This window comes from Microcebus murinus, chromosome 2 (genome assembly GCF_040939455.1).
Source record: "Microcebus murinus isolate Inina chromosome 2, M.murinus_Inina_mat1.0, whole genome shotgun sequence".
Taxonomy (NCBI): Eukaryota; Metazoa; Chordata; class Mammalia; order Primates; family Cheirogaleidae; genus Microcebus; species Microcebus murinus.
The window spans coordinates 124513262-124538614 of NC_134105.1; the positions used below are offsets into that span (position 1 = coordinate 124513262).

General features: G+C 40.7%; 1 protein-coding gene across 3 annotated transcripts in view; it reads left to right on the top strand.

The window, feature by feature from the left end:
- The window catches only part of FAM20B (FAM20B glycosaminoglycan xylosylkinase), a 38322-nt gene extending 13078 nt beyond the window's left edge, over positions 1–25244 (top strand). For 2 of the 3 annotated variants that reach the window (XM_076000411.1, XM_076000412.1), the window contains exons 2-8: positions 1978–2489; positions 8020–8106; positions 11648–11757; positions 14408–14579; positions 15028–15219; positions 17637–17696; positions 21252–25244. In XM_076000411.1, coding sequence (XP_075856526.1) covers positions 2113–2489; positions 8020–8106; positions 11648–11757; positions 14408–14579; positions 15028–15219; positions 17637–17696; positions 21252–21483 — 1230 coding nt within the window. In that variant the 5' untranslated portion in view covers positions 1978–2112 and the 3' untranslated portion in view covers positions 21484–25244. The remainder of the gene's footprint in view (positions 1–1977; positions 2490–8019; positions 8107–11647; positions 11758–14407; positions 14580–15027; positions 15220–17636; positions 17697–21251) is intronic. The other variant, XM_076000413.1, reaches the window with a different exon arrangement.
- Positions 25245–25353: the final 109 nt, after the last annotated feature.

The window sequence follows — 25353 nt, forward strand, 5'->3', positions numbered from 1 at the left end:
TGGAGGTGCTGAGGGCGCTGCTGCTGACACAGCTAGATTTCCATGCTGCCTTTCATGACTGCATCCTGAGGTAGTACTGTTGGACAAGTAATTGAAAATGTTGTGTGGTTTAGGTCTTGTTAGAACTAGCAAAAATCTCTGAAATCTGCTCTCCCTAGCACTGCTGTTAATCAGTTATCAACAGGAACTGGTTTTGCTGAGTTCCACACCAAACTTGACACCATCACAATTACGTTTTAGATGCACTTGATTTGCCTTTGTTTCAGTTAATAGTGTTATCTACTCCCTGGGAGATGATGAAACAAACTGGTGGCTGGGGATAATTAGAACTTGAATTTGACTCTGACTTTCTGCTTTCTTCATGAAAATGAACAGGAAAGAAGTGGTTAATCACAGAGAATAAAACTTCAGTCAGCTGGCGTACCACAAGGTGTTGCCCTTTGAATGCACTGTTGCTCTAGTAGACTGCTTTTGAATGTTTCCAGCTGTTTTTAGGGGAGCAGTGTCAAGTTTGGGTGGGAGTGTCTCAGCCTGAATCATTTGCCCTATCTTTTGTATTGATTTTATTTCTTGGATGAATGGTTTGAGTTGTTAAATGAATTGGAGAGTGCTCTTGTCTTACCTCAGTGCTGTGCTGTCTGTAGGCGCATAGCAGAGCAAGCCTGTGCATGTCTTCACATGCCGTACAGAGTAGCAAGCAGCCTCTCAGCATGCAAATGAGATTGAATTGTGTGTTCTTAACACTCTCGCAAAAATCTCATATTTGGAATCTTTTAGCTTGAGAATTGCCCAGAGTGTGGTCAGCCCCACACTGGAAGCAGCACTTCTTCATGTCTGTTGTATTAATATCCTTGTTATGTGCCTGACCATTCCAGACTTAGTAGTGTTGCTGTAGTACCAGGTTTCATTAGTTTTCTGGTCATATTCTACTAATAGTTAGATGATATAGGGTCATGTTTTTCCTTTACTTAATTTATCCAGATTTGGTTATCCATAGTTTACAGGGATTTTTAATTTTGAAAAATAATTAGTAGGGAAATTAAGTGGAAATACATGTCTGGGTGTTGTATTTATATATGTGAGCAGCAGACATGACATGTCTAGGATTGCTGGTTATTTGGATTCAGAGAAAGTTATTAGTCTCTTCTGTACTGTTTGGCATTTTAAGAGTTCCTATCTTACAAAGTGTCATAATATTTATATTTGGGCCTGGTGTAGTGGCTCACGCCTGTAATTCTAACACTCTGGGAGGCAGAGACAGGTGGATCATTTGAGCTCAAGAGTTTGAGACAAGCTTGAGCAAGAGCGAGACCCTGTCTCTACTAAAAAAAATAGAAAGAAATTAGCTGCACAACTAAATATATATATATATATATATATATATATATATATATATATATATATATATATATATATATATAAATTAGCCAGGCATGATGGCACATGCCTGTAGTCCCAGCTACTTGGGAGGCTGAGGCAGGAGGATCGCTTGAGCCCAGGAGTTTGAGATTGCTGTGAGCTAGGCCAATGCCACGGCACTCTAGCCCAGACAACAGAGTAAGATTCTGTCTCAAAAAATTTGGATAAGAGCTGGAAAGTTACCAAATACTTGTAGTTTAGGATATTCAAAAGTCCTTTAGGAATTTTGAAAGGTAAAAATGAAAGTTAAGGAATTGTGCATATCTTACTGGTTTGCTTTTGTTGTGGTTTTTTCTCATTGTTTTGGTTATTAGGCATGTATAGCCAGCCACATGGCTCAGCATACCAATTAAAACAGGAATATTTAAAATTTTTAGCCTACCTAGTTCTTACTTATTAAGTCCTTCCCCAGACCAGTTCATTTTAAATTATTGGACCTTCTCAAGCTTCTGATTAGCAAGCCTAAAAGGGTAACTAATATATTAGAGGTATGCAAAAGATTTAGTGGTAGAAGGACAGACTTTCTGATCAAATTTTGCTTTATACTTGGGCTTGCAGGAATCGTGGAAGGCACTTCAGTGAAGAAATGGACCAGTGTGTATAATCATGGAATCTCCTTGCTAACCATCACCAGCTTGCTCTCCTTGATAAGTGAGCGAAAGAGTGAGTCGGAGAGAAGGAAAAGAGGTCAACATGAAGCTAAAGCAGCGAGTTGTGCTGTTAGCAATTCTCCTTGTCATCTTTATCTTCACCAAAGTTTTCCTGATTGACAACTTAGATACATCAGCTGCTAACCGGGAGGACCAGAGGGCTTTTCACCGAATGATGACTGGCTTACCGGTGGAACTGGCGCCCAAGCTGGATCACACCTTGCAGTCCCCCTGGGAGATTGCAGCCCAGTGGGTGGTTCCCCGGGAAGTGTACCCTGAAGAGACACCAGAGCTGGGGGCAATCATGCATGCCATGGCCACCAAGAAAATCATTAAAGCTGATGTAGGTTATAAAGGGACACAGCTGAAAGCCTTACTGATTCTTGAAGGAGGGCAGAAAGTTGTCTTCAAACCTAAGCGGTAAGTCTTCATCTTGGAAGTTGTATGTGCTAGTTAGTTGATTCATGTAACTTGGGATTTATGTGAGTATTCATCTCCTTCTCATGGTAGTCTCTTCAGTAAAATGAGAGGGATAGACTAGAAGATCTCTGAAGTCTTTTCTAGCACTTAAGTTACTGTGGTTCTTTGGGAAGGGGAAATTTATAGGAACATGTTTTAGTTCAGCATAACATTGAAAAAAATAATTTTTTTTTTTTGAGACAAAGTCTTGCTCTTTTGCTCCAGCTACAGTGCAGTGGTGTCATCTTAGCTCACAGCAACCTCAAACTCCTGGGCTCAAGTGATCCTTCTGTTCAGCCTCCTAAGTAGCTGGGACTACAGGTGCATACCACTGTGGCCACCTAATTTTTCTATTTTTAGTAGTGACACAGTCTCACTCTGGCTGATCTCAAACTCCTGAGCTCAAGCAATCCTCCCCACCAGAGTGCTAGGATTACAGGTGTGAGCCACCGCACCTGGCCTCTATGTATCTTTTTGTGGCTTGATAGTTCATTTCTTTTTATCCCTGAATAATGTTCCATTGTTTGGATGTACCATGGTTTGTTTATGCACTCACTTACTGAAGGACATCTTGGTTGCTTCTAAGTTTTGGTATTGTGAATAAAACTGCTATAAAAACCCATATGCAGGTTTTTGTGTAGACATAAATTTTCAACTCATTTCGATTGATATCAGAAGAATAATTGCTGGATTGTGTGGTAAGAGTATGTTTAGTTTTATAAGAAACTGCTAAATTGTCTTCCAAATAGACTTTACTATTTTGCGTCCCCAGTAGTGAGTGAGAGTTCCTGTTGCTTTGTGTATCATTTTAGTAACTCTTATGGTTTCTTTCATCTGCTTTAAGCAAAGAGCTGAGCCATTTTAGTTACCTCAGTAACTAAATGATATGTATATTGTTAGTGATCCCTTTGGACTTCCTGCAGAAATAATTTGTATGGTAATTCTATGATATAGTTAATTTTTTAAAAAATTTTTCTTTGAGTGTATGGATTTGAAATAGGTTAACGTGATGGCGATTTATATTCTTTTGCCAGGAGTTAGTTACCAGTGAATATTCTCAAAGTTTGCAATGTCTAAAATTTTTTGTGTACTAAACATTTTTTTCATTTCTCAGTGGAGCTCTTGAGAGAATTATAACGTACTTTTGGATTTCTTACTGGAGTGGAAGAAGAAATATGGGGAAAAGATGTTTAAAATTCAACTCCCTTTATTGCCCAACTATCAGTACATAAAAGGCAGCCAGAGAATGAGTGGATCCCAGTAATGGAAAGGATCTGTGTTTGTCTGGAACTGGGAAGTATTGATGATGATGTATGCATGATGTGGAAATTAGGAAAGTTAAAATATATAGTAGATTTTTGGCGAATAGAAAAATCTGATTAGCTGGTAATACGGAAAAAGTATATTTATGTAGGCCTTAAACATTGAATGCACACTATTTGCCAGACATTATACTAAATACTTTTGTATCTGTAATTGCCTTTAACCCTTTCAATCAAGTTTAACCTTTGTGGGCAATTCATTGTCAAGTAACTAATTTGACAAGGTCACCTCACATTAATCAATGGGGCTGGCATTTGAACCCAGATCAGTCAGAATTATAAGCAGCTTGTGTTCTGCAGTGTGCATGTAATTCTCTAAGTTTGCTTGCCTTCCTCCACTGTGATGGTGTGGAGCAGGCGCCCTCAAACCACGACCCGCTGGCCACATGCGGGTGTTTTTGCCCGTTTGTTTTTTTACTTCAAAATAAAATATGTACAGTGTGCATAGGAATTTGTTCATAGTTTTTTTAAAACTATAGTCCAGCCCTCCAACGGTCTGAGGGACAATGAACTGGCCCCCTGTTAAAAAAGTTTGAGGACCCCTGGTGTGGAGTATTCATCATCAAAAATTACTAATTTAAGCTGGGTGTTGTGGTATGTGCCTGTAGTCCCAGCTACTTGGGAGGCTGAGACAGGAGGATCACTTGATCCCAGGAGTTCGAGGCTGCAGTGAGATATGATTGCACCCCTGCACTCCAGCCTGGCTAACAGAGTGAAACCCTGTCTCTTGGCCGGGCGCAGTGGCTCATGCCTGTAATCCTAACTCTCTGGGAGGCCGAGGCAGGCGGATCGTTTGAGCTCAGGAGTTCGAAACCAACCTGAGCAAGAGCAAGACCCCGTCTCTACTATAAAAATAGAAACAAATCAATTGGCCAACTAATATATATAGAAAAAATTAGCCAGGCATGGTGGCGCATGCCTGTAGTCCCAGCTACTCAGGAGGCTGAGGCAGCAGGATTGCTTGAGCCCAGGAGTTTGAGGTTGCTGTGAGCCAGGCTGACACCACTGCACTCACTCTAGCCTGGGCAACAAAGTGAGACTCTGTCTCCAAAAAAAATAAATAAAAAACTGATTTAGTTTTGAAGTATGATCCTTGACTTCATAGTTTATAGTGTGAGAAATTATGGTATAAGCAGAGTGATGGAGAAAGGCAAACTAAAAACAAAAATTAGATTTGTATAGAAAGAAAAGAGTTACACACATTCAGTGTTTAAACAAGAGGAGATCCTTTCCACACCCACCACTTGGGCACTGGAAAATTGTGGGGAGATGGGACAGCAGAAAGTGTTAGAAGACAGATACTCCTGATAGTGCACAGTGTCAGACCGAGTCTTTGCAGATAGGCCTGCAGTGTTCAAACTCGGTGTAAATAGAGGAGGGAGACGCCACACTGGTGGGTGGGGAGGCAGCAACAGATAATGCATAAACTTTAGTCACTGCTTGCTTCATCTCATCTCTCTTACTACCACTGCAACCTTCCTATTACCTTCCTCTTCCAGACCATCCTGAAAACCACTTCAGTCCTTCCCTCAGAATACCCATATTGTCACTGCACTCCCAGCTTTAAGCTATGCAGGGGCTTCCTTTTTCCCACCAGACAACCCAGCCTCCACTGCCTAATGGTTAAGCCCCTCACAGTCTGGTCCTCCACTTTCTACCTAGCCTTATCCTCCCTTTGCTCTTTGTTCTGTTAAACTCCCCAGCCATCTTCTCAACAGTCCACATCCACTCCCAGCTCCAGGGCACTGTCCTTACCCACACAGCAAGGATCTTGGTCCCTGCCATAGGTGTTAACCCTCTTACACTGCGCACACTGGCCTCTGCTGCTCCACACTGGGCACTATCACAGGCTGGGCGAGTGCGTGTAGGATGACGTGCTTGTAGAAATTGACTCTAGTCCCTTAACACCCAGAAAAATGCTATTTTGACCCCCAGGGCCTCAGGGGCTATTTAGTCTTGATGTAAGTGCAAATTAATATCCTTGATCAGACTCTGATGTCCTTCACCAAAAGGAGTGATTTATTGGCAGTTACTGTATGAATTTTGCTGCTCTGTCAGTGACTTAAGATGGATCACTCTCTGCTGAGAGGAGATCTAAGTCCTTACTGCTAGCTCAAGACATGCTCCTTTCCTTAGTAGCCACTTGTGGTTTCTGCATATCTGAAGCCTGGTTATTCGTGTTCTTTTCTTAGAAGATATGTACAGTATAGGTAGATGACATATATAGGAATACAGTGACACTTTCATTTATACATTTTGCCTTACGTTATAAAAGTGATTTTTTTTTCAATGTAGCTTTATTCATTCTGGAAGTAAATTGATTTTTGCAAGTAAAAACTGCAGTTATGGTAGAAAAGGAAAAAGAAGGCAGGGGCCTATGATCAGGTGGAAGTGAGTGAGTGATCTTAGGAAGTGCTGAAAGGGACCCTGGAGATCAGCTAGTCCAGGTATTCATTTTCCAGGTTAGGAAAATGAGATCTGGAATTCTGACTTTCCGTGTTTCACATAGTCAAAACTTGAGCTAGTGATTCAGACCTTCTGATTACAGTGGAGTGCTTTTGTTTTGATTATTATTCTCTTCCCTTTTCCTTCTCTCTCTCCTTCTCCAGCCCATCACCAAAGTTCCTGGATTCCCTCTAGGGCTTTACATGTAAAGCCACGTAGGCTTTAGGTGTATGGGAAAGCTCTCTCCTGTTGCTCTACGAGGGACCCAGTGCACATCCCGATCTGTCTTCCCGCGGCTCCCCTGGAGCCCTAACAAATGTAGTATTCAAGGGCTCCCCCAGCTTTGTGGACAGCCTATTCCTATAGTAGAGAGAAACGTGCTTCAGTTGTGTCATCTTTTGCCTCAGTGGTATTTAAAAATTGACTTTTAATTTAGAAGTAGCCAATATAAACCTAGGCAGCCTAAATAATCCTTTGCTCTAGGAACAAAGGATTGGGTATATTGGTCATGCTAAGGAGAAACTGCTGTCTAACCAGGTGGTGATGGCTGGCTGTCTTCTAACATACATGCTTCCTCACTTTGCCTTGAAGATATGATTTGTAGAGATGATTTAACTTTACATTCTAAGGTAATTTAAGTAGAAGGTCACTGCCTTTTATACTACTGTTTTCTACTTCCCCATAGCTGTTTCAGCATCGGGGATCCAACTGTCTTTAGTAAAACTGCTCTTCTTTGCGTCAGTCTCAATTTATTTCTATTTCACAGTTCCCTTGTAAAACCTAATAGGTTTCCTTTTGATTCAGGAAGTGCAGGTGACCAGTGGACACCATAGGTGAATTAAGTATTTTTTCTCCCCTATTAACAGGTTTAAATTGTATATCTTTTTAAATGATTAGTAGAAAGAAATATGCCAGTTTTCGTTATCCTTTGTTATGTCATGCAAATGACATAAAATCATCAGAATGCAATTTGAGGTGAAAGGAACCTTAGAAATTACCTCGCAGTCCAGCCCCTAATATTGTAGGTAAGGAATCTGAGACCCAGAGAAGAGAAGGGTTTTGCTTAAGGTTACCCAGTCAGGTAATGACAGAGCCACACCTGCCTCTCACTACCAGTCCAGGATTTCTTCTGCATTATCATAAACTTGAAAAGAGAGAATAAAATGATTCAAACAACTTTTTTCAAAAACACCTTTGCCTTCTCATTGACAAAAACTGAGGTATGTCAGATTGATTTTTCCCCAAGAAATGTAAATTTATAAGCCATACCATAGCCATTCTAGTAAACAAAAGTTTTATTTTTTTTATTTTTTTAACTATATGTTTTCTTTCATTTCTTCAGTTGAATAAACACTTTAGTAGACATTTATTAAGCTCCAACTATTTGCTTAATAACATTGTGCTGGTGATAAGAAACATGGTCCTTGCCTTCTAGAAAACTACCTTATTCCTGTACTTAAACTGCATTGAAAGCCCTTTGAAGGGTAAAAATAACATCTTCCATGTTTTATTCTTAGAATGATTTCTGGAGTAGTTACAGAATTCTGGTTTCCTTATCCACTTCATCTTCTCCCCATCTAGCTAGCCCGCAGTTCTCAGGGTTGACAGAGAAGGTGTCTATGGAGCAGAATCGGGCTTGCTAAAGCTCGTGTTCTACTTGAGCTGTCATCTCTGGTACTGATGTAACTCTTGTCTGCATCTGTGCTTCCCGGTTCACTTTGCAGATATAGCCGAGACTATGTGGTGGAAGGGGAACCATATGCCGGTTATGATAGACACAATGCAGAGGTAGCAGCCTTTCATTTGGACAGGTATGTGTAATCTCAGTAGGTTATGTTAATTTTGTTTCCTTCTAAAAATCTCTCTTGAAGAAGACTTATGGGCTCTTTCTAAAGGATACAGTACTAATAGCTGACTTGTAACCTATTGTATATAGCTGATTAACTAGTTCCATTAAATTTGTTTGAGTCCCTCATAATTTGCATGGCACTGGGAATACCAAAGTAAATATTTTAACTCTAGGATTTTTTAAGTCGTTTTATTCCTGGTATGCTCTCATTATCATAAGTGAGGATATTCTTGGTAAATAAAGTTTGAACTCAACTCCCTAAACTGAATTGGCCATTAATTGGGCCTGGCAGTCCTGTTGTTTTGTTTTGTTTGTAATACTGACTGATCCCCATATGCTGGAAGCATATAGCATGAATTATATAATGAGTTTTATTGTCGTTTATACAAAATATACACAGCTTCAAAAACCAGAATAATTCCAAAAGAAAAATAGTTACAAATTCTAAGTTTATAAGTTAACTAGGAAAATTAATATTTTTCTCAACAGGTTGCTACTCAGGAATCTTATAGTTGAACTTAGCTAGTATCCCAAGTGCTCTTCTGACCAGCTCTTTTGTCAGGGCATATTGACAGAGTTTCAAAGAAATTATTCACAATATTTGTTTAAAAGATGAATCCATAAGGAAATCAGAAAAAAATATAGGTGAATTAGGATTTTATAAGCATAAAATCAATAATTTAAAAAAATCACAGAGAAAAGTTCAGTAGACTTAACTAAATAAAAAAGAATTTACTTACATGTCAAGAAACAGCATAAAAATTTAAAAGCAAACTTGGAGAAAATACATGAATCTAATGGAATCTAAGTATTAATACCCTTAATATAAGTGTTTATAGAAATCTATATGTATGCTAAAACTGGTAGAAAGTGGGTTGAGAACACAAGTACTTAACTGAATAGGAATTCTCTTGATTGCTAACAAATATTGGGAGAGAGTTCATTCTTACCAGAAATTTTTTAGAATCCAGATGAAATACTGGTGTAATTTTTACCTGATGAAAATGGCAAAGATTAAGAAAAAGCAAATACTTTATTGGCAGAAAAACATTGAGATTCACATGCTACTACTGATGGCATTGTTCATTGGTTCAATCTTTCTCTTAAGAAATCAGGGCCAGGTGTGGTGGCTCACGCCTGTAATCCTAGCACTCTGGGAGGCCAAGGCAGGAGGATCACTGGAGGTCAGGAGTTCGAAACCAGCCTGAGCAAGAGCGAGACCCCATCTCTACTAAAAATAGAAACAAATTAATTAGCCGGGCATGGTGGCGCATGCCTGTAGTCCCAGCTACTCGGGAGGCTGAGGCAGGAGGATCACTTGAGCCCAGGAGTTTGAGGTTGCTGTGAGCTAGGCTTACACCATGGCCCTAAAGAAATAATCAAAAATTCAAAGATACATATACAACCGTGTTAGCTATAGCACTTTCAGTAATGAATGACTGGTCTTCAACTTAAACATCTATTTATATGGAAAAGGTTAAATAAATGTTTATGATGGCATGAATTTTCATTGCCTCTTTTAAGACCTAGTGGCAGAGTTGGAAAATGCTACTCTTCACTCAATGCCCCACTAGCAGGAGGCTTTCCCAGACCTTGTTTGTTTGCCTCGTTTCTCCATCCCCAAACCCCTTTCTATTTCCTATTTTTTGGATACCAGCAGGGCATGAAGATCCTCATTTCCATACCAATATTTTGTATTACCCAACATACTAATTTTTGTTAAAATATCTGTAAAGTGGTATCTCATTGTTATTTTGTTATATATTTACTGGCAAAGTTTGTCTTTTCACAGCAGGACACTGCTGTTAATTATCTTTTAACTTAGAGTGAAATATTCTTTGTATAGAAATTGTCACTTTTGATGTTAATATTATGATTCAGTTTATGACTTGTGCTTTGGAGGTCTTATATTTAAAAATCCTTCCTTACCTCAAAATCTGAAAGACATTCTCTAACCAATCCCCCGGCCTCTTTTGTTAAAGTTGCTATGCTAGCCAGGCTCAAGTGCCACTGTGGTGTTGCCACTCTGTGCTGACCTGGCTGCTGTTCTTCGACCTGCCAGTGGTCAATGGGGAGAAAAAAATACTTCCTAACCTTCTTTTCATTCATGCTCCTGATACTTTTCTGCTTAGGGTTGCTGTTTCTTCATTATATTCAGATTTAACCACCTTCCCTTGCCTCGGGGTTTTTGTGTTATTTTGACAAATCGGTTGATCTTGCTTTTGTGGCTTTTTCTAAGATTGGGTTTAAGACAGAATCAGCAGCTCTAAACAATGGATTATTATTACATAACCATTTTTAAAGGCTTTCAAATGATGTGGGGAAAAGTTCAGTACACAATGTTGAGTAAAAAGCATACAGAAGTGCATACGGTGTAATCTCAATTGTATGTTTTTATGTAAGTATATGTGTTTATATATACATGTAAAGGAAAAAAATGCTTATATGCCAAAATGTCTGCATCTGTAGTTACTTCTGGGTTGTGGAGTTATGGGTGATCTTTACTTCGTTATAAATTTTCTGTGTGTTCCAAATTTTGCCCCTCTACCTTTGCTTTAGTAAGTGTGTATTTTTTAGCCAGGAAAATTCATTTTTAAAAAAATGATTGTTGACCAGATGCGGTGGCTCACGCCTGTAATCCTAGCACTCTGGGAGGCCGGGGCGAGCGGATCGCTCAAGGTCAGGAGTTCGAAACCAGCCTGAGCTAGAGCGAGACCGTCTCTACTATAAATAGCAACAAATTAATTGGCCAACTAAAAATATATAGAAAAAATTAGCCGAGCATGGTGGCGCATGCCTGTAGTCCCAGCTACTTGGGAGGCTGAGGCAGGAGGATCACCTGAGCCCAGGACATTGAGGTTGCTGTGAGCTAGGCTGACGCCACAGCACTCTAGCCCAGGCAACAGAGTGAGACTCTGATTCAAAAAAGGAAAAAAAAAAAATGATTGTTTTTCCAACAAGCTATGAAACAAAACTAGAAAGAGAATAAATGAAATAATAATATTTTCAAAATGATTGTTTTTACCTATAATGTAGTACTTTTTGATTATTAGATCTTCATATGTGACTGTATATGAGTTGTCCTATGGGTTTATCCTTTTAGATTAATTTGCATAGTTTTTTGTCAATGTGCTATTTTATCCAAAGCTTTGAACCCCTGTATGAGTTTAAGCCCAGTTTTTTTCCTGATGCTTTAAAATTTATTTTTAATTTTTCTTATGAAAAATTTCTAATGAAAGTAGAGAGAATAGTATGATGAACACATATACCCACTCCCTAGATTTTGCCAGACTTTCCTTATCCTTTCTACTGGAGCGTATATTAAATTACATGCATTTTGACATTAAACTTATAAATATATGTTCCTTTAAAAAATGAGATTTACTACCTAGCTACAAAATCTATTTTGCACATTTACCATGTTTAACCATAATTTTTGAGACTGTTATTTAAAATGCATACCCAAAGATTTTTCTCTTCTGTTCTTCAACTTTCCAAACCAGGATTCTGGGTTTCCGCCGAGCCCCCTTGGTGGTTGGCAGATTTGTTAATCTGCGAACGGAGATCAAGCCTGTTGCCACGGAGCAGCTGTTGAGCACCTTCCTGACTGTAGGTAAGAAGATTATAGAGGACATTTAGATAGGGAATAGTTAATAAGTTAAATGGGCTATCATTGAGCAAGCTGGTTCATAACTTTTAGGAATTGAAGAACTCAAGGAAATATAAAAGCAAATCAGATTACCTTTTCTCAGGTAACTCACAAAAATGGATCTAGAGGTAGATGGCGGGAAATCGCAAGTTTTTCCCAATGCTCACAGTGTTGTGTCTGTGAAGTAGAAAGGCCATTTACTGATAGCGAAAACAGGTAATAACTTATTTCCTTTTGCTTGGTCTTATATCTAACTCAAACTCATAATTAGGCCCAAATTGGTTATTGTTTGTATGTCATTGGCTTGGTTGTTTTTTCACATACATGTGCTTTCTTAGGAACTTTCTCCTGTCTCTTTAGAATTGAGGAAATCTTAAAGCAACTCTGTAGGAAGGTCAGAAGTACCCTTGTAGGGCTGTATTTGTGCCTGGAGGATCACCAGCACCTCCTACTGCTCTGCAAGAGGTAGCCTACAGCTCATCGCGCGCGGGACTGGCTATGGTTCCTCTAGCCTTATTCTGCGGTGAGGGATCTGAGAGAAAATTCTCACTCCTGTTTTCCTTGTGGGAATGATGAGAATGGGAAGAATTCAGAGGTGCTGTGGTCTCTGTTTCAGCCTCTTCATGGTGACTGTTTTTCAGTGACATGGTGCTCTGCATTATGGTGTGACCATTGAAACACACATTGCAAGATGAACTTCACCTTGCTTTTTGGTAGAGTGAATGTACTTACACTTAAAATAAGGTAAAACTGAATATTTAAAGGACTTATGACAGATTGATCGTTCAGAATTTAAACTTCTAAGGGTTGGGCTATGCTTTTCTTGCAGATAACCAAAAGCATACAGTATCAACTGATTTGTTTCAGATATTTTCTAATCACCTTTGGTTGTTCAATTTTATGCTCAGCAAACATGAATTCTTGGTAGGTGCTGGGATAGAGAGAGAAGGGGGACAGGAATAAGCCAAGGTCCCTGCTCTTCAGAGACTCAAGGTTAACTCTCTTACATAGTTTGAAATATGGGGAGAGGATTTGTGAAAAGGATTTGTGCAGGAGGGTTTTTTTGTTTTTATTTTTGGTGTTTTTTTTGGTTTGGGTTTTTTTTTTTTTTTTGAGACAGAGTCTCACTTTGTTGCCCAGGCTAGAGTGAGTGCCGTGGCGTCAGCCTGGCTCACAGCAACCTCAAACTCCTGGGCTCAAGCGATCCTCCTGCCTCAGCCTCCCGAGTAGCTGGGACTACAGGCATGCGCCACCATGCCCAGCTAATTTTTTCTATATATATTTTAGTTGGCCAATTAATTTCTTTCTATTTATAGTAGAGACAGGTCTCACTCTTGCTCAGGCTGGTTTCAAACTCCCGACCTCGAGCAATCCGCCCGCCTCGGCCTCCCAGAATGCTAGGATTACAGGCGTGAGCCACCGCGCCCAGCCGGAAATAAGTTTCTTTATGGCTGTAGTTGATGGGGGCAAGAGCAGTAAACATTACTTGCCTTTTACATTTTTTTATTTTCTAAACTTTCTATTTTGAAATAATTTTAGATTTACATAAAAGTTGCAGAAATAGTCCAGAGTTCCCAAGATCCCTCACTTCTTAATACTTTTGAACCATCTGAGAATAGATTGCAGACATGAATGTCCCATTATTCCATTTAACCGCTTCGGTCCGGCGCTCACGGCCGCGACGCCTCGCCCACAGCCGCACTCACAGCCGCACGGCCGTCTGTGCCGCGCGTCCACGACGGACCCGCTTTGCTCTCGTGTGATGAGGAAAGCTTGAAAGCACTGAAAGCGTGTTTTACTTTACAGGCAGCCTTACTTGTCATGTAAATCAGAATAGGTAACATATGCATATATGTTTTCATTATGTTATTTTTAAATGTTCATAATTTTATTTTGATAAATGAAAAATTAGAAAAGTCATATCACGGCTGTCGGCTACAGTCGACGCTTGGCTGTGTGCATTCATCTGTGGCTGTCGACTGTGGCCGCTACTCATACCAAAGTGGTTAATGCTTCCTTCAAACTTCAGTGAGCATTTATTTCTCAACTACTAGGACACTCTACTACACGACAAAATCAAGGGATTAACATTGACCCAGTGTCCCCATCTAACCCATAGACCCTATTTTGACCCTTATTTTGACCCTCTGACCCTTATCTCTGACCCTTTATCTCTTGTGTCAGCCCAGGATTCACTCTAGGATCAGATCACATGTTGTATTCCGTTGTTTGTTTTTTCTTTTTTGAGACAGAGTCTCACTTTGTTGCCCAGGCTAGAGTGAGTGCTGTGGCGTCAGCCTAGCTCACAGCAACCTCCAACTCCTGGGCTCAAGCGATCCTCCTGCCTCAGCCTCCCGAGTAGCTGGGGCTACAGGCATGTGTCACCATACCCTGCTAATTTTTTCTATATATTTTTAGTTGGACAATTAATTTCTTTCTATTTATAGTAGAGACGGGTCTCACTCTTGCTCAGGCTGGTTTCGAACTCCTGACCTCGAGCAATCCGCCCGCCTCGGCCTCCCAGAGTGCTAGGATTACAGGTGTGAGCCACCACGCCCGGCCTGGAGTTGTCATTTTTTTCCTTAAATATATTTGGCTCCTTTCTGTCCTTCAGGAAACAATACTTGTTTCTATGGGAAGTGTTACTACTGCCGAGAAACAGAGCCAGCTTGTGCTGATGGAGACACGATGGAGGGATCTGTCACGCTTTGGCTTCCAGATGTGTGGCCTCTGCAGAAGCACCGGCACCCATGGGGCAGGACTTACCGAGAAGGCAAACTGGCCAGGTACATGCCCCTGTGCTCCACTAGCTAGTTCCCCCTGTGCCTGGCCAGGTACATGCCCCTGTGCTCCACTAGCTAGTTCCCCCTGTGCCTGGCCAGGTACATGCCCCTGTGCTCCACTAGCTAGTTCCCCCTGTGCCTGGCCAGGTACATGCCCCTGTGCTCCACTAGCTAGTTCCCCCTGTGCCTGGCCAGGTACATGCCCCTGTGCTCCACTACCTAGTTCCCCCTGTGCCTGGCCAGGTACATGCCCCTGTGCTCCACTACCTAGTTCCCCCTGTGCCTGGCCAGGTGCCAGCCCTATGTTGGAGCCAGTAGTTCTGTCTAGGAGTGAAAAGAACCATGGGGTCAGGGCAGACCTGCAGGTGGGAACTCTGTCTTCTCTTTGTTTTTAACAGTGCCAGGTACAATGTTGGCACTCAATAACCCTGGCGATGCTGCTTGCCTCCAGGTGGGAGTATGATGAGAGCTACTGTGACGCTGTGAAGAAAACATCCCCTTATGACTCCGGCCCGCGCCTCTTGGACATCATTGACACAGCCGTCTTTGACTACCTGATTGGCAATGCTGACCGCCATCACTATGAGAGCTTTCAAGATGATGAAGGCGCCAGCATGCTCATTCTTCTTGATAATGCCAAAAGGTAGGGCCAGCAGGACTGTCCTTGTCAATGAGCATACTAGCTCACTGTGTATAAAAGAAGGACATTTTCTTGGGTATCCTGGAAAACATCCAACACACAGTTGATACAAGGTGTTCTTTTTCCATTTGGGGCCTTTGCTGTTGACACCCATCCTTCCTTCCACCCTTGGGGATCTCAGGACTTTAAAAAATGGGAAAGTGGTTCTTTCAGGGAACTGAAGACTCTGTAAGCCTCTTCAGAGATAACTGTAAACCAAGGCCTTTAGTTTGTTACTACCTAAATTGTTCATTCTTAGCTAAGATGTTTAGAATCTTGAGAAATACACATTAAATAAATCATGGAGGGCCAGGTGCAATGGCTCGTTCCTGTAATCCTAACACACTGGGAGCCCAGATGGGAGGATTGCTTGAGCTCAGGAGTTCAAGACCAGCCTCATCAAGAGCAAGACCCCATTTCTACTAAAAAATAGAAAAATTGGCTGGGCATTGTGGTGCACACCTGTAGTACCAGCTACTCAGGAGGCTGAGGCAGTAGGATTGCTTGAACATAGGAGTTTGAGGTTGCTGTAAGCTATGATTACGCCACTGCACTCTACCCAGTGTGACAGAGTAAGACCGTCTCAAAAAAAAAAAAAAAAAAAAAAAATGGCAGCCTCATTAGCAAATGCTATAACAAACACTCTTTGCCAAGGAGCCGTGTCTATTTCCAGCAACCAGTGTTAAGATTAGTGACCTAGCACCTGAGCAATTCTGGGCTCCAAGGAAGCATTCTCTTTAGCTAACACTTATCAAATGTAACTAAACATGTGGCACTAAACTGGCCACCATAGAGAATGCAGAGTGCAAAATGGTAATAGGCTGTGTTCTCCAAATAGCTTAGGTGTCAGCCTAGCTCACAGCAACCTCGAATTCCATGGCTCTAGTGATCCTCCTGCCTCAACCTCCTGAGTAGCTGGGACTACAGGCATGTGCCAAGACACCCAGCTAATTTTTCTATTTTTAGTAGAAAGAGGGTTTAGCTATGTTGATCAGGCTGATCTGCAACTCCTGGCCTCAAGTGATCCTCCCACCTTGGCCTCCCAGAGTGGTGGGATTATAGACATGAGCCACTGCTCCTGGCCAAGGCTACCATCTTATATTGAACACTAGTTACCTCATGCCCTGTGAAAGATGGTGACAGCCACAGAACGTGAAAGGTCAGCAAATACTCCCTCTACGTCCAACCCATCACAGCAAAGCAGGTCATGGCCAATCTGCTATTAATATTATATATTCCTGAAAATCTTTATATATTATTGTAAAAATAATCATTTTTTAAAAAATGAGCAAGTGTACTATGATACACATGATATTAGATATATATCAAAGTAGTTGTTGTAGTCTGTTGGGCTATTATAACAAAATACCTTAGACTGGATAATTTATAAACAACAGAAATTTATTGCTCATAGTTGTAGAGGCTAGAAAGTCCAAGATCTAGGTGCCAGCAGATTCAGTGTCTGATGAGAGCTCATTCCTCATACATAGTGCCTTCTGTGTGTCCTCATATGGCAGAAGAGGCAAGCAAGCTTCCTCTGGCTTTTTTCATAAGGGCACTAATCCCATTCACGAGGGCTCTGCTCTCATGACTTATCTCCCAAAGGCCCCATCTCTTAATACTATTGCCCTGGGGATTAGGTTTCTGCATATGAATTTAGAGGGCTCACAAACATTTAGACCATAGCATTTGCCTTTGCTTCATATTACTGAAGGACCTATACTGTACTAACAGCTAACCAGACTGTCCAGCTATTAAGGTGAGCTTCTGGGAAAAGAGTAAAAGATTGAGGGTTTTTCTATAATCAGTTCTCCTTTTCTGACTCTGAATTACTGCTAAAATCATTTGTACATCTGCTTTGAATCAGTGTTTCTTCAGCCTCTGTGAGCAGTTTTTCCAGTTTGAATCTGTCCGTATACTTATTTGTAAGGGAATAGGATATTGGTAATTTTGGAGTAGAACAAGTATAACTTTTTTTTACAAGTAATGGCCATCTGCTTGTTTGTGGGAACCTAGTATGAATAGCCTTTATTTCTTTCCTCATGCCTTAAAATCTTCTCAGGCTAAGGGGTCTTCCTTTTGGTTGGTGAACTCCATACTGTGTTTGCTGTAGTTATGCTCTAGCACTTTGCAGTATCTTGGCCGGAAAAAGGGTCATTGTAAATGAGTATATTTGTTGTCAGATACTTCAATATAGGCTGTTAGGCATCCTATGTCTAATTGGTCATGCCTGCTTGTTTTCAATTTAAGTGATTTGAGCTGCTGGAGCATGAAATTATCTAGGATCACATTTGGGCTTCTTATAGAATTTGTTGATGCTTTGATGCTAAGAAAGGAATTGGTACTTCCACCTAATTCACTAAGTTTCAATTTATTTTCAGCTTTGGGAACCCTTCGCTGGAAGAAAGAAGCATTCTTGCCCCTCTCTATCAGTGTTGCATGTAAGTCATGCACAGCAAATATGTGTCCTGTACTGCCTTCCTTTCCAGGCTCACCTAACAGTGCGTCAGCTTTCTCGGCCTTAAAGCTTTCTGGTACCTGAAGAGTGCGTATCGTACTTTCCACCCCAGACCCCTGGAGATCCTGAGGTGGGGGATCAGGGGAAGGCAGAGGCAGGTAACCCAAAGCTCCGAATTCATTTCAAATTTTGTGTGAATAGAAGTTTGTTGTCTATTCAGTAATACATATCTATGCTTGGTTTAATATCAGAATATAATCATCCCCCTACACATATCCCAGCCCCTTGCCCCCAAAAAAAAAAATCCTCTAGTAAAATCTGTATCCCTAGTTGCTGCACCTGGTTCAGATTGTGGTTTCAAGTCCTCTCACTCACTCACCCACCACACACCACCTGGGATTTGCAAATCTCACTTTGAAATTCTCTGGATCAAAAGTAACTTTTTCTGTAAGTATTTAATAATTGATTTTTTTTTTTAAAACTCTACATTGGAGAATAAAGAAATTGAAAAAGTAGTCAAGAAAATGAGACAAAGACTGGGCTCCAAAAAGCTCCTTTTCTGATTACCATTCCTGATATAATTTTATTTTTTTGAGACAAGAGTCTCACTCTGTTACCTGGGCTAGAGTGCTATGGCGTCAGCCTAGCTCACAGCAACCTCAAACTCCTAGGCTCAAGTGATCCTCCTGCCTCAGCCTCCTGAGTAGCTGGAACTACAGGCATGTATCACCATGCCCGGCTAATTTTTTCTATATATTTTTAGTTGGACAATTAATTTCTTTCTATTTTTAGTAGAGACGGGGTCTCGTTCTTGCTCTGGCTGGTTTTGAACTCTTGACCTTGAGTGATCCTCCTGCCTTGGGCTCCCAGAGTGCTAGGATTACAGGTGTGAGCCACCACACCCGGCCTCCTGGTATAATTTTAAAGCATGCACATCAAGAATCAGCTGGGACCCACCTTGCATGGCTACACGGAAGAGCAAGTCCAGGAGCATCACTTATTACTAGTCAACTCCCAGAAACAGTCACATCACATAAGACTGTCCTTCCTAGCAACTGGTCTGTTTTTCTTTTCTTTTCTTTCTTTTTTTAATAGCAACAAAATTCTGCAGAAAGTAACAGTTTGCCCAGGCAACTCTTAATTGTCTTCATTAATGTTGGGAAGCAGCAATACATACAAGCAAAATATGTGCATCTGTCTTTGAAGGAGATATTTTTGGGGTAATAATTTTATCAGTCTGGTCTAGTCAGGATATAGGAAAGATATTATGTGTTAAACAGGGATATTTAATATAAAGAATTACTAAATTCTAATACCAGAGTGACTATTAAAAACCGAGGACTGAGGCAGCGTACCCAAGAAGGACATACTTGGAAAGGGGTCCTCTCCCCAAGGCTGAAGTTGGGCCTCGGTAGAGAAGGTGTAGTTCACCCATGGGATAGCAGAGAAGCGTGCTGGTTTGCAGGTGCTGAGCAAGCTGGAGCAACCCTCCAGAGTGCAGGTGGGGTACAGCAGTATGCAGCTAGTGTCACGGTGTAGAGGGAGAGATGGAACCACACTCTCTACCAAGAAAGCTTAAGAGGAGAGATGCTTAACACCTTTTGTACCACATAGAAATCTTTAAGACATATGCCAGGGACCTCATGTTTTTAGGCAAACTGCAGGTTATTTAAATCATCATAACTACAGATCATAATACACTTTTGGTGTTGTTTTTCAATAATTATAATAGTTTTATTTACAAAAACAATTAAACAACTAATTAAACAATTAAAGTTCCTAGTACTTTTTTAACGTATGGTACCGTGTAAAACATTTTCCTCTACGAAGAGGGACCAAACAAAATTTACATAAGTATCTAGATTCGCTCCTTTTTCCATGGGTGGCACAAACTGCACAATTTCCACCAATGAGATTGCATCATTCGATGGGGACAAGACAGTGTATTGACATCTAAGGTCCATAACAAATGGCCCGTGAAAAACGAGAAAACTTGTGAGTACTCCTTAACAGATGGCATGCGAAACGTGAAAACTCATGAGCAGGATGAAAGGTGTTAAAAGAATTTTGTCCATTATAGCAGAGCATATATTGAAGAGTGAATTTGGAGCTGAGAGACAGTAAGTGATAACTTAGTCACACAGTGGAAGCTCTGATGCTCTGGGCATTTGTAGTATATTTCAGAATTTTAAAAAACTGCATCTGTGCTTGTTCATTCCTTCTATGCTTTATGCAAAGATTGATCTTCCTTACCTTTTAAATAGTTGCAGACATTTCTTACAGTCAGACATTTCTGCATACCTAGTAATTTCCACTTTACCCACAGAGAGATAAGAACTTTTCTTCTAAGATAAACAAAAGATCCTCTTTAGTTGGTGTCTTTGTCCATTCTGCAGTGCTATAACTTAAATACCATAGACCGGGAAATTTATAATAATCTGAACTTAATTGGCTCACAGTTCTGGAGCCTGGGAAGTCCAATATTGAGGTGCCAACATCTGGCAAGGGCATTCTCGCAGAGCCCTTGGTTGACATGGCCCAATTACAGGAACATAAAATAACGACACAGACACACATGAACATGACAATGACTCGAGTGACCGATGCACCGGTCGCTTTATTATTATACCCCTCACGTTCCTTGCACGTGAGCATTTGAGCGTAGCAGCGGTGTCAGTCGATTTTGGAGTTGTTTTAAAAGAGAACAATTTTTTATGGTCTCAGACCTCAAAACTTGAGGCGCTAGCACCGGACATAACTCAAAAACCAAGGCTGAGGTAAGCAACGTTGAACAATGCAGCCATTAGAAGAACTTTTGTGCTCTTTTTTAGCCAGTGGCTCTCTCCCAGCCAGCAGCCGACCTCCACGGTTGTGTCTGTCTTAGGTCGCCCCCCCCCCATGGGGAGTCTTACCCGTCATTGACTACCAACCATCATATGGGGCCGGACCTTGGGAATGTTTTTCTCATCTTTATGGCTTTTAGACTCCCACCACGGGGGCCCTCCGTGTGGGAGCTGGGCAACATTTGCTTATGTGCAGAAACTCAGGCCTCTTGTTATGTCCCAAGGCAGTAACCGTGTCTGGAGAAAATGCCGGCTACAAGAAAATGCTGGCTACCGCTGTGTCATGCAGCACACGTACGTTACAGGCTGTAGTGAATGATTAGTATAAAGCAAAACACCAAAATCAGCCCCCAACACCTCATGGCCTAATGGCCTTTTAAAGGTCCCACTTCTTAATGCTTAATACTTAACTATTTCCCAATTGTTGGACATTCAGATTGCCTCATGTGTTTCCTGTTATAAATAGCACTGCACTGAACATGTGTAAATCTTTGTATATATCTCTGATTAATTGCCCAGGAAAATATATCAAAATGTGACAATGTGGCACACTTGTAATTCTAAAAGAAATGGTTTTTTTAGTTAAAATATTTTACTTTTTTTTTTTTTTTTTACTTTTGTCTGCCAACTAGGCTTTAAACTCCATTTGATAGTGAGAGGTTTTATGTAACTTGTCCTAAAACTTTTTCTTCCAGCATTCGAGTTTCCACCTGGAACAGACTGAACTACCTAAAGAATGGTGTGCTAAAGTCTGCCTTAAGATCCGCCATGGCCCGAGACCCCATCTCCCCCGTGCTTTCTGAGCCTCACCTGGCTGCCGTGGATCAGCGGCTCCTGAGTGTCCTGGCCACCGTGAAGCAGTGCACTGACCAGTTTGGGATGGACACAGTCCTGGTGGAAGATAGGATGCCTCTCTCTCACTTGTAATTCTCAACACAAAATAAGTGAAACTTCTTTTTACAAAGATAGAGAAACAGCACAATCAATTCCAAATGATATGAAATGGATCGGAAATGGCCAGCAGCAAGTTCTGGTGATAGGGAACAGGATGGCCTTGGATGTCTTTGGTGTTTTCTGTAGTAGAAGCTAAAGCAAAGACCACAAGTTTCAGAGCATGGAGATGTTCCTGCTGAGTCACCTGACCTCCTTGGCAGTTGCCCATCCTAGCAGTGGGTATCATAGTCAGTTGGTCTTAATTCGCATGCCAGAGGACAAACAGATGTGACATTTGGACAGATGCATGCTGGGAGTGGTTCTGGAGTGTGTGTTTTCAGCTGAACCTTGCAGTCCTTTCTCCACACCTATGTATTTTGTGGAAACACTTTGCAATCTCTTGTGTCTTCTTTTTTTTTTTTTTAACCAGGATTAGTCAAATCAGAAAGTTAATACAACCTTGCGTTCCATCAAGCCAAAATAGCACTCTGCTAGAGGGGATATGGTTCCAAGATAGAATTAGAGAGAAGGGCAAGAGTAGGAAGAAGTTCAGGCTTTTAAGCCATTGGGTAGTACTGTTTTGATGATCTTAGGGGAGGGAAGAAGAGAGAGAGACCCAGGTGATAGAACCAGAATCAGGGGGATGGTTGAATTAGTGAAAAATAGGTTCCCCTATATTTAGGATCTTAAGGTATGCAAAAAGCAAACATGACTTTGTACCTAAGTAAAATCTGCATTCTCACAGTTGTATCCAAATTAACCAAAAAATTGTCTCTGTTTCTAGAGAAAGTACATTTATAACCCAAACACGATTTTCTTATGAGGACTAATATTTTTTTCTTTTTGCTTAAAGCAGGCAAATCCTTTCTAAATTAACAAAGCAAACTGAAATAATACCTCAAATAACAATCAGGTACCTGTGATCTCTGCCATCCTCATTTCTGTCTTGAAGTGAATTTCCACCTATGCCTGTAAGGGACTTGGTCATTGGAGCTGCTGTTCTCAAGATGGTGTTGGCTGCCCTGTTTGTGCCCTTCTTGTGAGGAAAGGCAGCTCACTCCCACAGACGAGAGTGTGCACGCTGCTGGTGGCTGGACGTGTCTTGCGATTTAGGCCATGCAGAAGACTGGGAACAAAAATTTTAAGCCTTCTGAGCCTGGAGACTGAGGAGGTTATAGGAAGAAGAGCCTTACGATTTTGATTTATGTCAAATCTTAATTTCATTAGTGTTGTTTGCAGCCTGGAACCCATGATGTAGTATCATGCTTCCGTCTGCTCTTAGCACACTCAAATTTCAGGTCGCTAAAACACAGTTTTAGTTCTGTGTTTTGGCAAAGTTGCAATAAGATACAGGGCCAGAGAAGGACAGGCCTGGTTTGCCCGCTCTCTGTGATCGACTGCATCATGTCGAGGTGCTGTTCCAGGTTTGCACTTATGTCAAGCGGAGACTAATATCTAAACAATGTGGTTGAATAAATTTAATGCCAGCCATTGGAGACTAGTTTTAGGCAATCACTCTTTCAAAAACAGCTTTAGAATTTATGTCCCAATTTTCTCACATTGAAAGATAACTGAATAACCCATAACTACTATAAAATAGCATGAATTAGAGAACGTAATTTTCTATGTACATTTTAAGATGGACACAACAGTGGGCTAAGTTTTAAAAAGGGTATTGAATTTAAGAAGACTGATATTAAACACAAAACAATGAATTAGGGTTAACAAAAGGAGGTATTGATTTCAACTTTTTTTTTTTTTTACACCTGAAGATCATTGAGTGAGATTTCAACTTTAAGGCTACTTTAAGGCTGTTATGTGTCCAAGGAAATTCATAATTAGCCAACCCGTTTGTGCCTTTCTTGTGAGAAAAGGCAGCTCCTACAGATGAGAGTGTGCACCCTACAGGTGGCAGGATTAATTGCTATCCTGTGATTTGGGCCATGTGGATGACCTGGAAACAAAGATTTTAAGCCTCGTGAGCCTTGAAATTAAGGAGGTTACCAGGAAGAGCCTTAAGATTTTGATTAGCACTTACCCACAAGCTTCTGAGAGCAGATGGCAGGAGATAGTAGGAAGGATATCAGTTCTGCATTCCTTAGTGAATATTACTTGAGCTAAATTATGGATTTGTGTTCTTTCAAACACATGATGCCTTTAATATGCCACACTGAAATGAACAAGAACTGTTCTCAAACTGGGAACTTCATAATGTTGAAGGCAGAAGATTCTGCTAAGGAAAAAAGCAGGAAGGAAAGCTGCTTTGAATATTGTCTCATCCTTTCTTCAAAGCATTTGCAGAAAATGTATCATCTTATTCTCTTCCCTACTGTTTTCAAACTCATGATCTTAAGATATATTTTGGTTCATAGCAGTTAAAGTTAGAATTAAGCTAACAGAGTGGCACAGTGTGGCACTGAGAATATAAGGAAAAGTGTGCCTAGGCAAATCTTGGAGAAAACCAACCATACGCTTACAGCCCCAAAATTCAGAAACACTAAATTCTGTTTAAAAAAAGAGGTGGATATGTTTTTAAAAAAGTTTTGTAACACTGTTCTCTTTAGAGTTTATTAGAATCTAAGGCTGTTAAAGTCATTACAAGGTTTTTGGTAGCTCTAAGTTGGGTGTGCCAACCAAACATCCAAAGGTATTTGTGGTTACATTTTTATATTATAAAAGTAGGAAAATCAGAACTGATTGCCGTTTCCTGCCCTCCTCTCACTTCTAAAAATGTTTATTCCAAAGTTTGCAGAAATTTCTACCACTGTTCTGTAATATGAGGCTGTACTGTGGGTTTGGGAAGGGGTACAAATAATTTTCTGTGCAAAACAAATTAATATCTGATTTGCTCAGAGTATTGTTCAATAATGTATTACTAAGACATTTCTCCCTGTTTACACTCAGGGTTAATATATCAAATGAAATTTAAGAAGGAAATGGAAGAATTCAGGTCCATCTATTGCATATTATTTTGGGAAAGATGAATCCTTCACATGGCAATTTCATTGTCACCTGAAGTTAGCATTGTCTTCCAAAGGAATTCATCTTTTCCTTTCTTAAAAAAAAAATGCCTCAGCTAGCCCTTCCCATCCACCATATCCCTTCAGCCTGCCTTCTTAGTCATCCGTGTGTTCTTTCTGGAGTGACTGACCACACATGGATGGTAAGCAGCACGTATCCGTGAGCTGTCTTATGAGTCATCCTGTGAGCTGAGCTTCAGGAAACATGAGTAAAGGTATATGTCTGTATATAGCTGGATATGTATTCTAGCCAGAAAAATATATTTATTTTGACACAGGGGAATGCTGACTTACGTTGCTGAAGGATTTAAAGCTAGTAAAAGGTTCTCAGTCTCTAAGAGTGGACCCTAAGTGACATAAAGACCATTCATTCAGCAAACACCTACTGAGCAACTATGGTGCACCAGCGCAGGCTAGGCATTCCCGTGAACCTGACTTCATGAATTTTATTTCACAGGGGAAGGCCAGTTTCACAGGTTTTTAGGAACTGAGGTGTTCCTCACAAACACAAAATGTTGGGGGAACTGGGAATAACTTACTGGGAAACTAATTTATTTGTTTAAACAGGAGGTGTAGGAACCCTCTGCTTTGGTCTGCCAAGTATTTTGTCTCAGAACTTGCACAAATAAAGGTTGTACTTGGTATGACACCCAACAAGACAGATATGCATCGAAATTTCTAATGTGTTCTATGGGTTTCAATTCTGAAAAAGTAAAATAAAGATTTTAATAAACATTGCTGTATCTTTTCCTTTTAATCTTTTTTACCCCTTTCAGGATATTTCCAGTGTTACCTGTACCAATTTCCTACCTGTTTTTAACTTTTGCAATGGAAATCCAGCGTC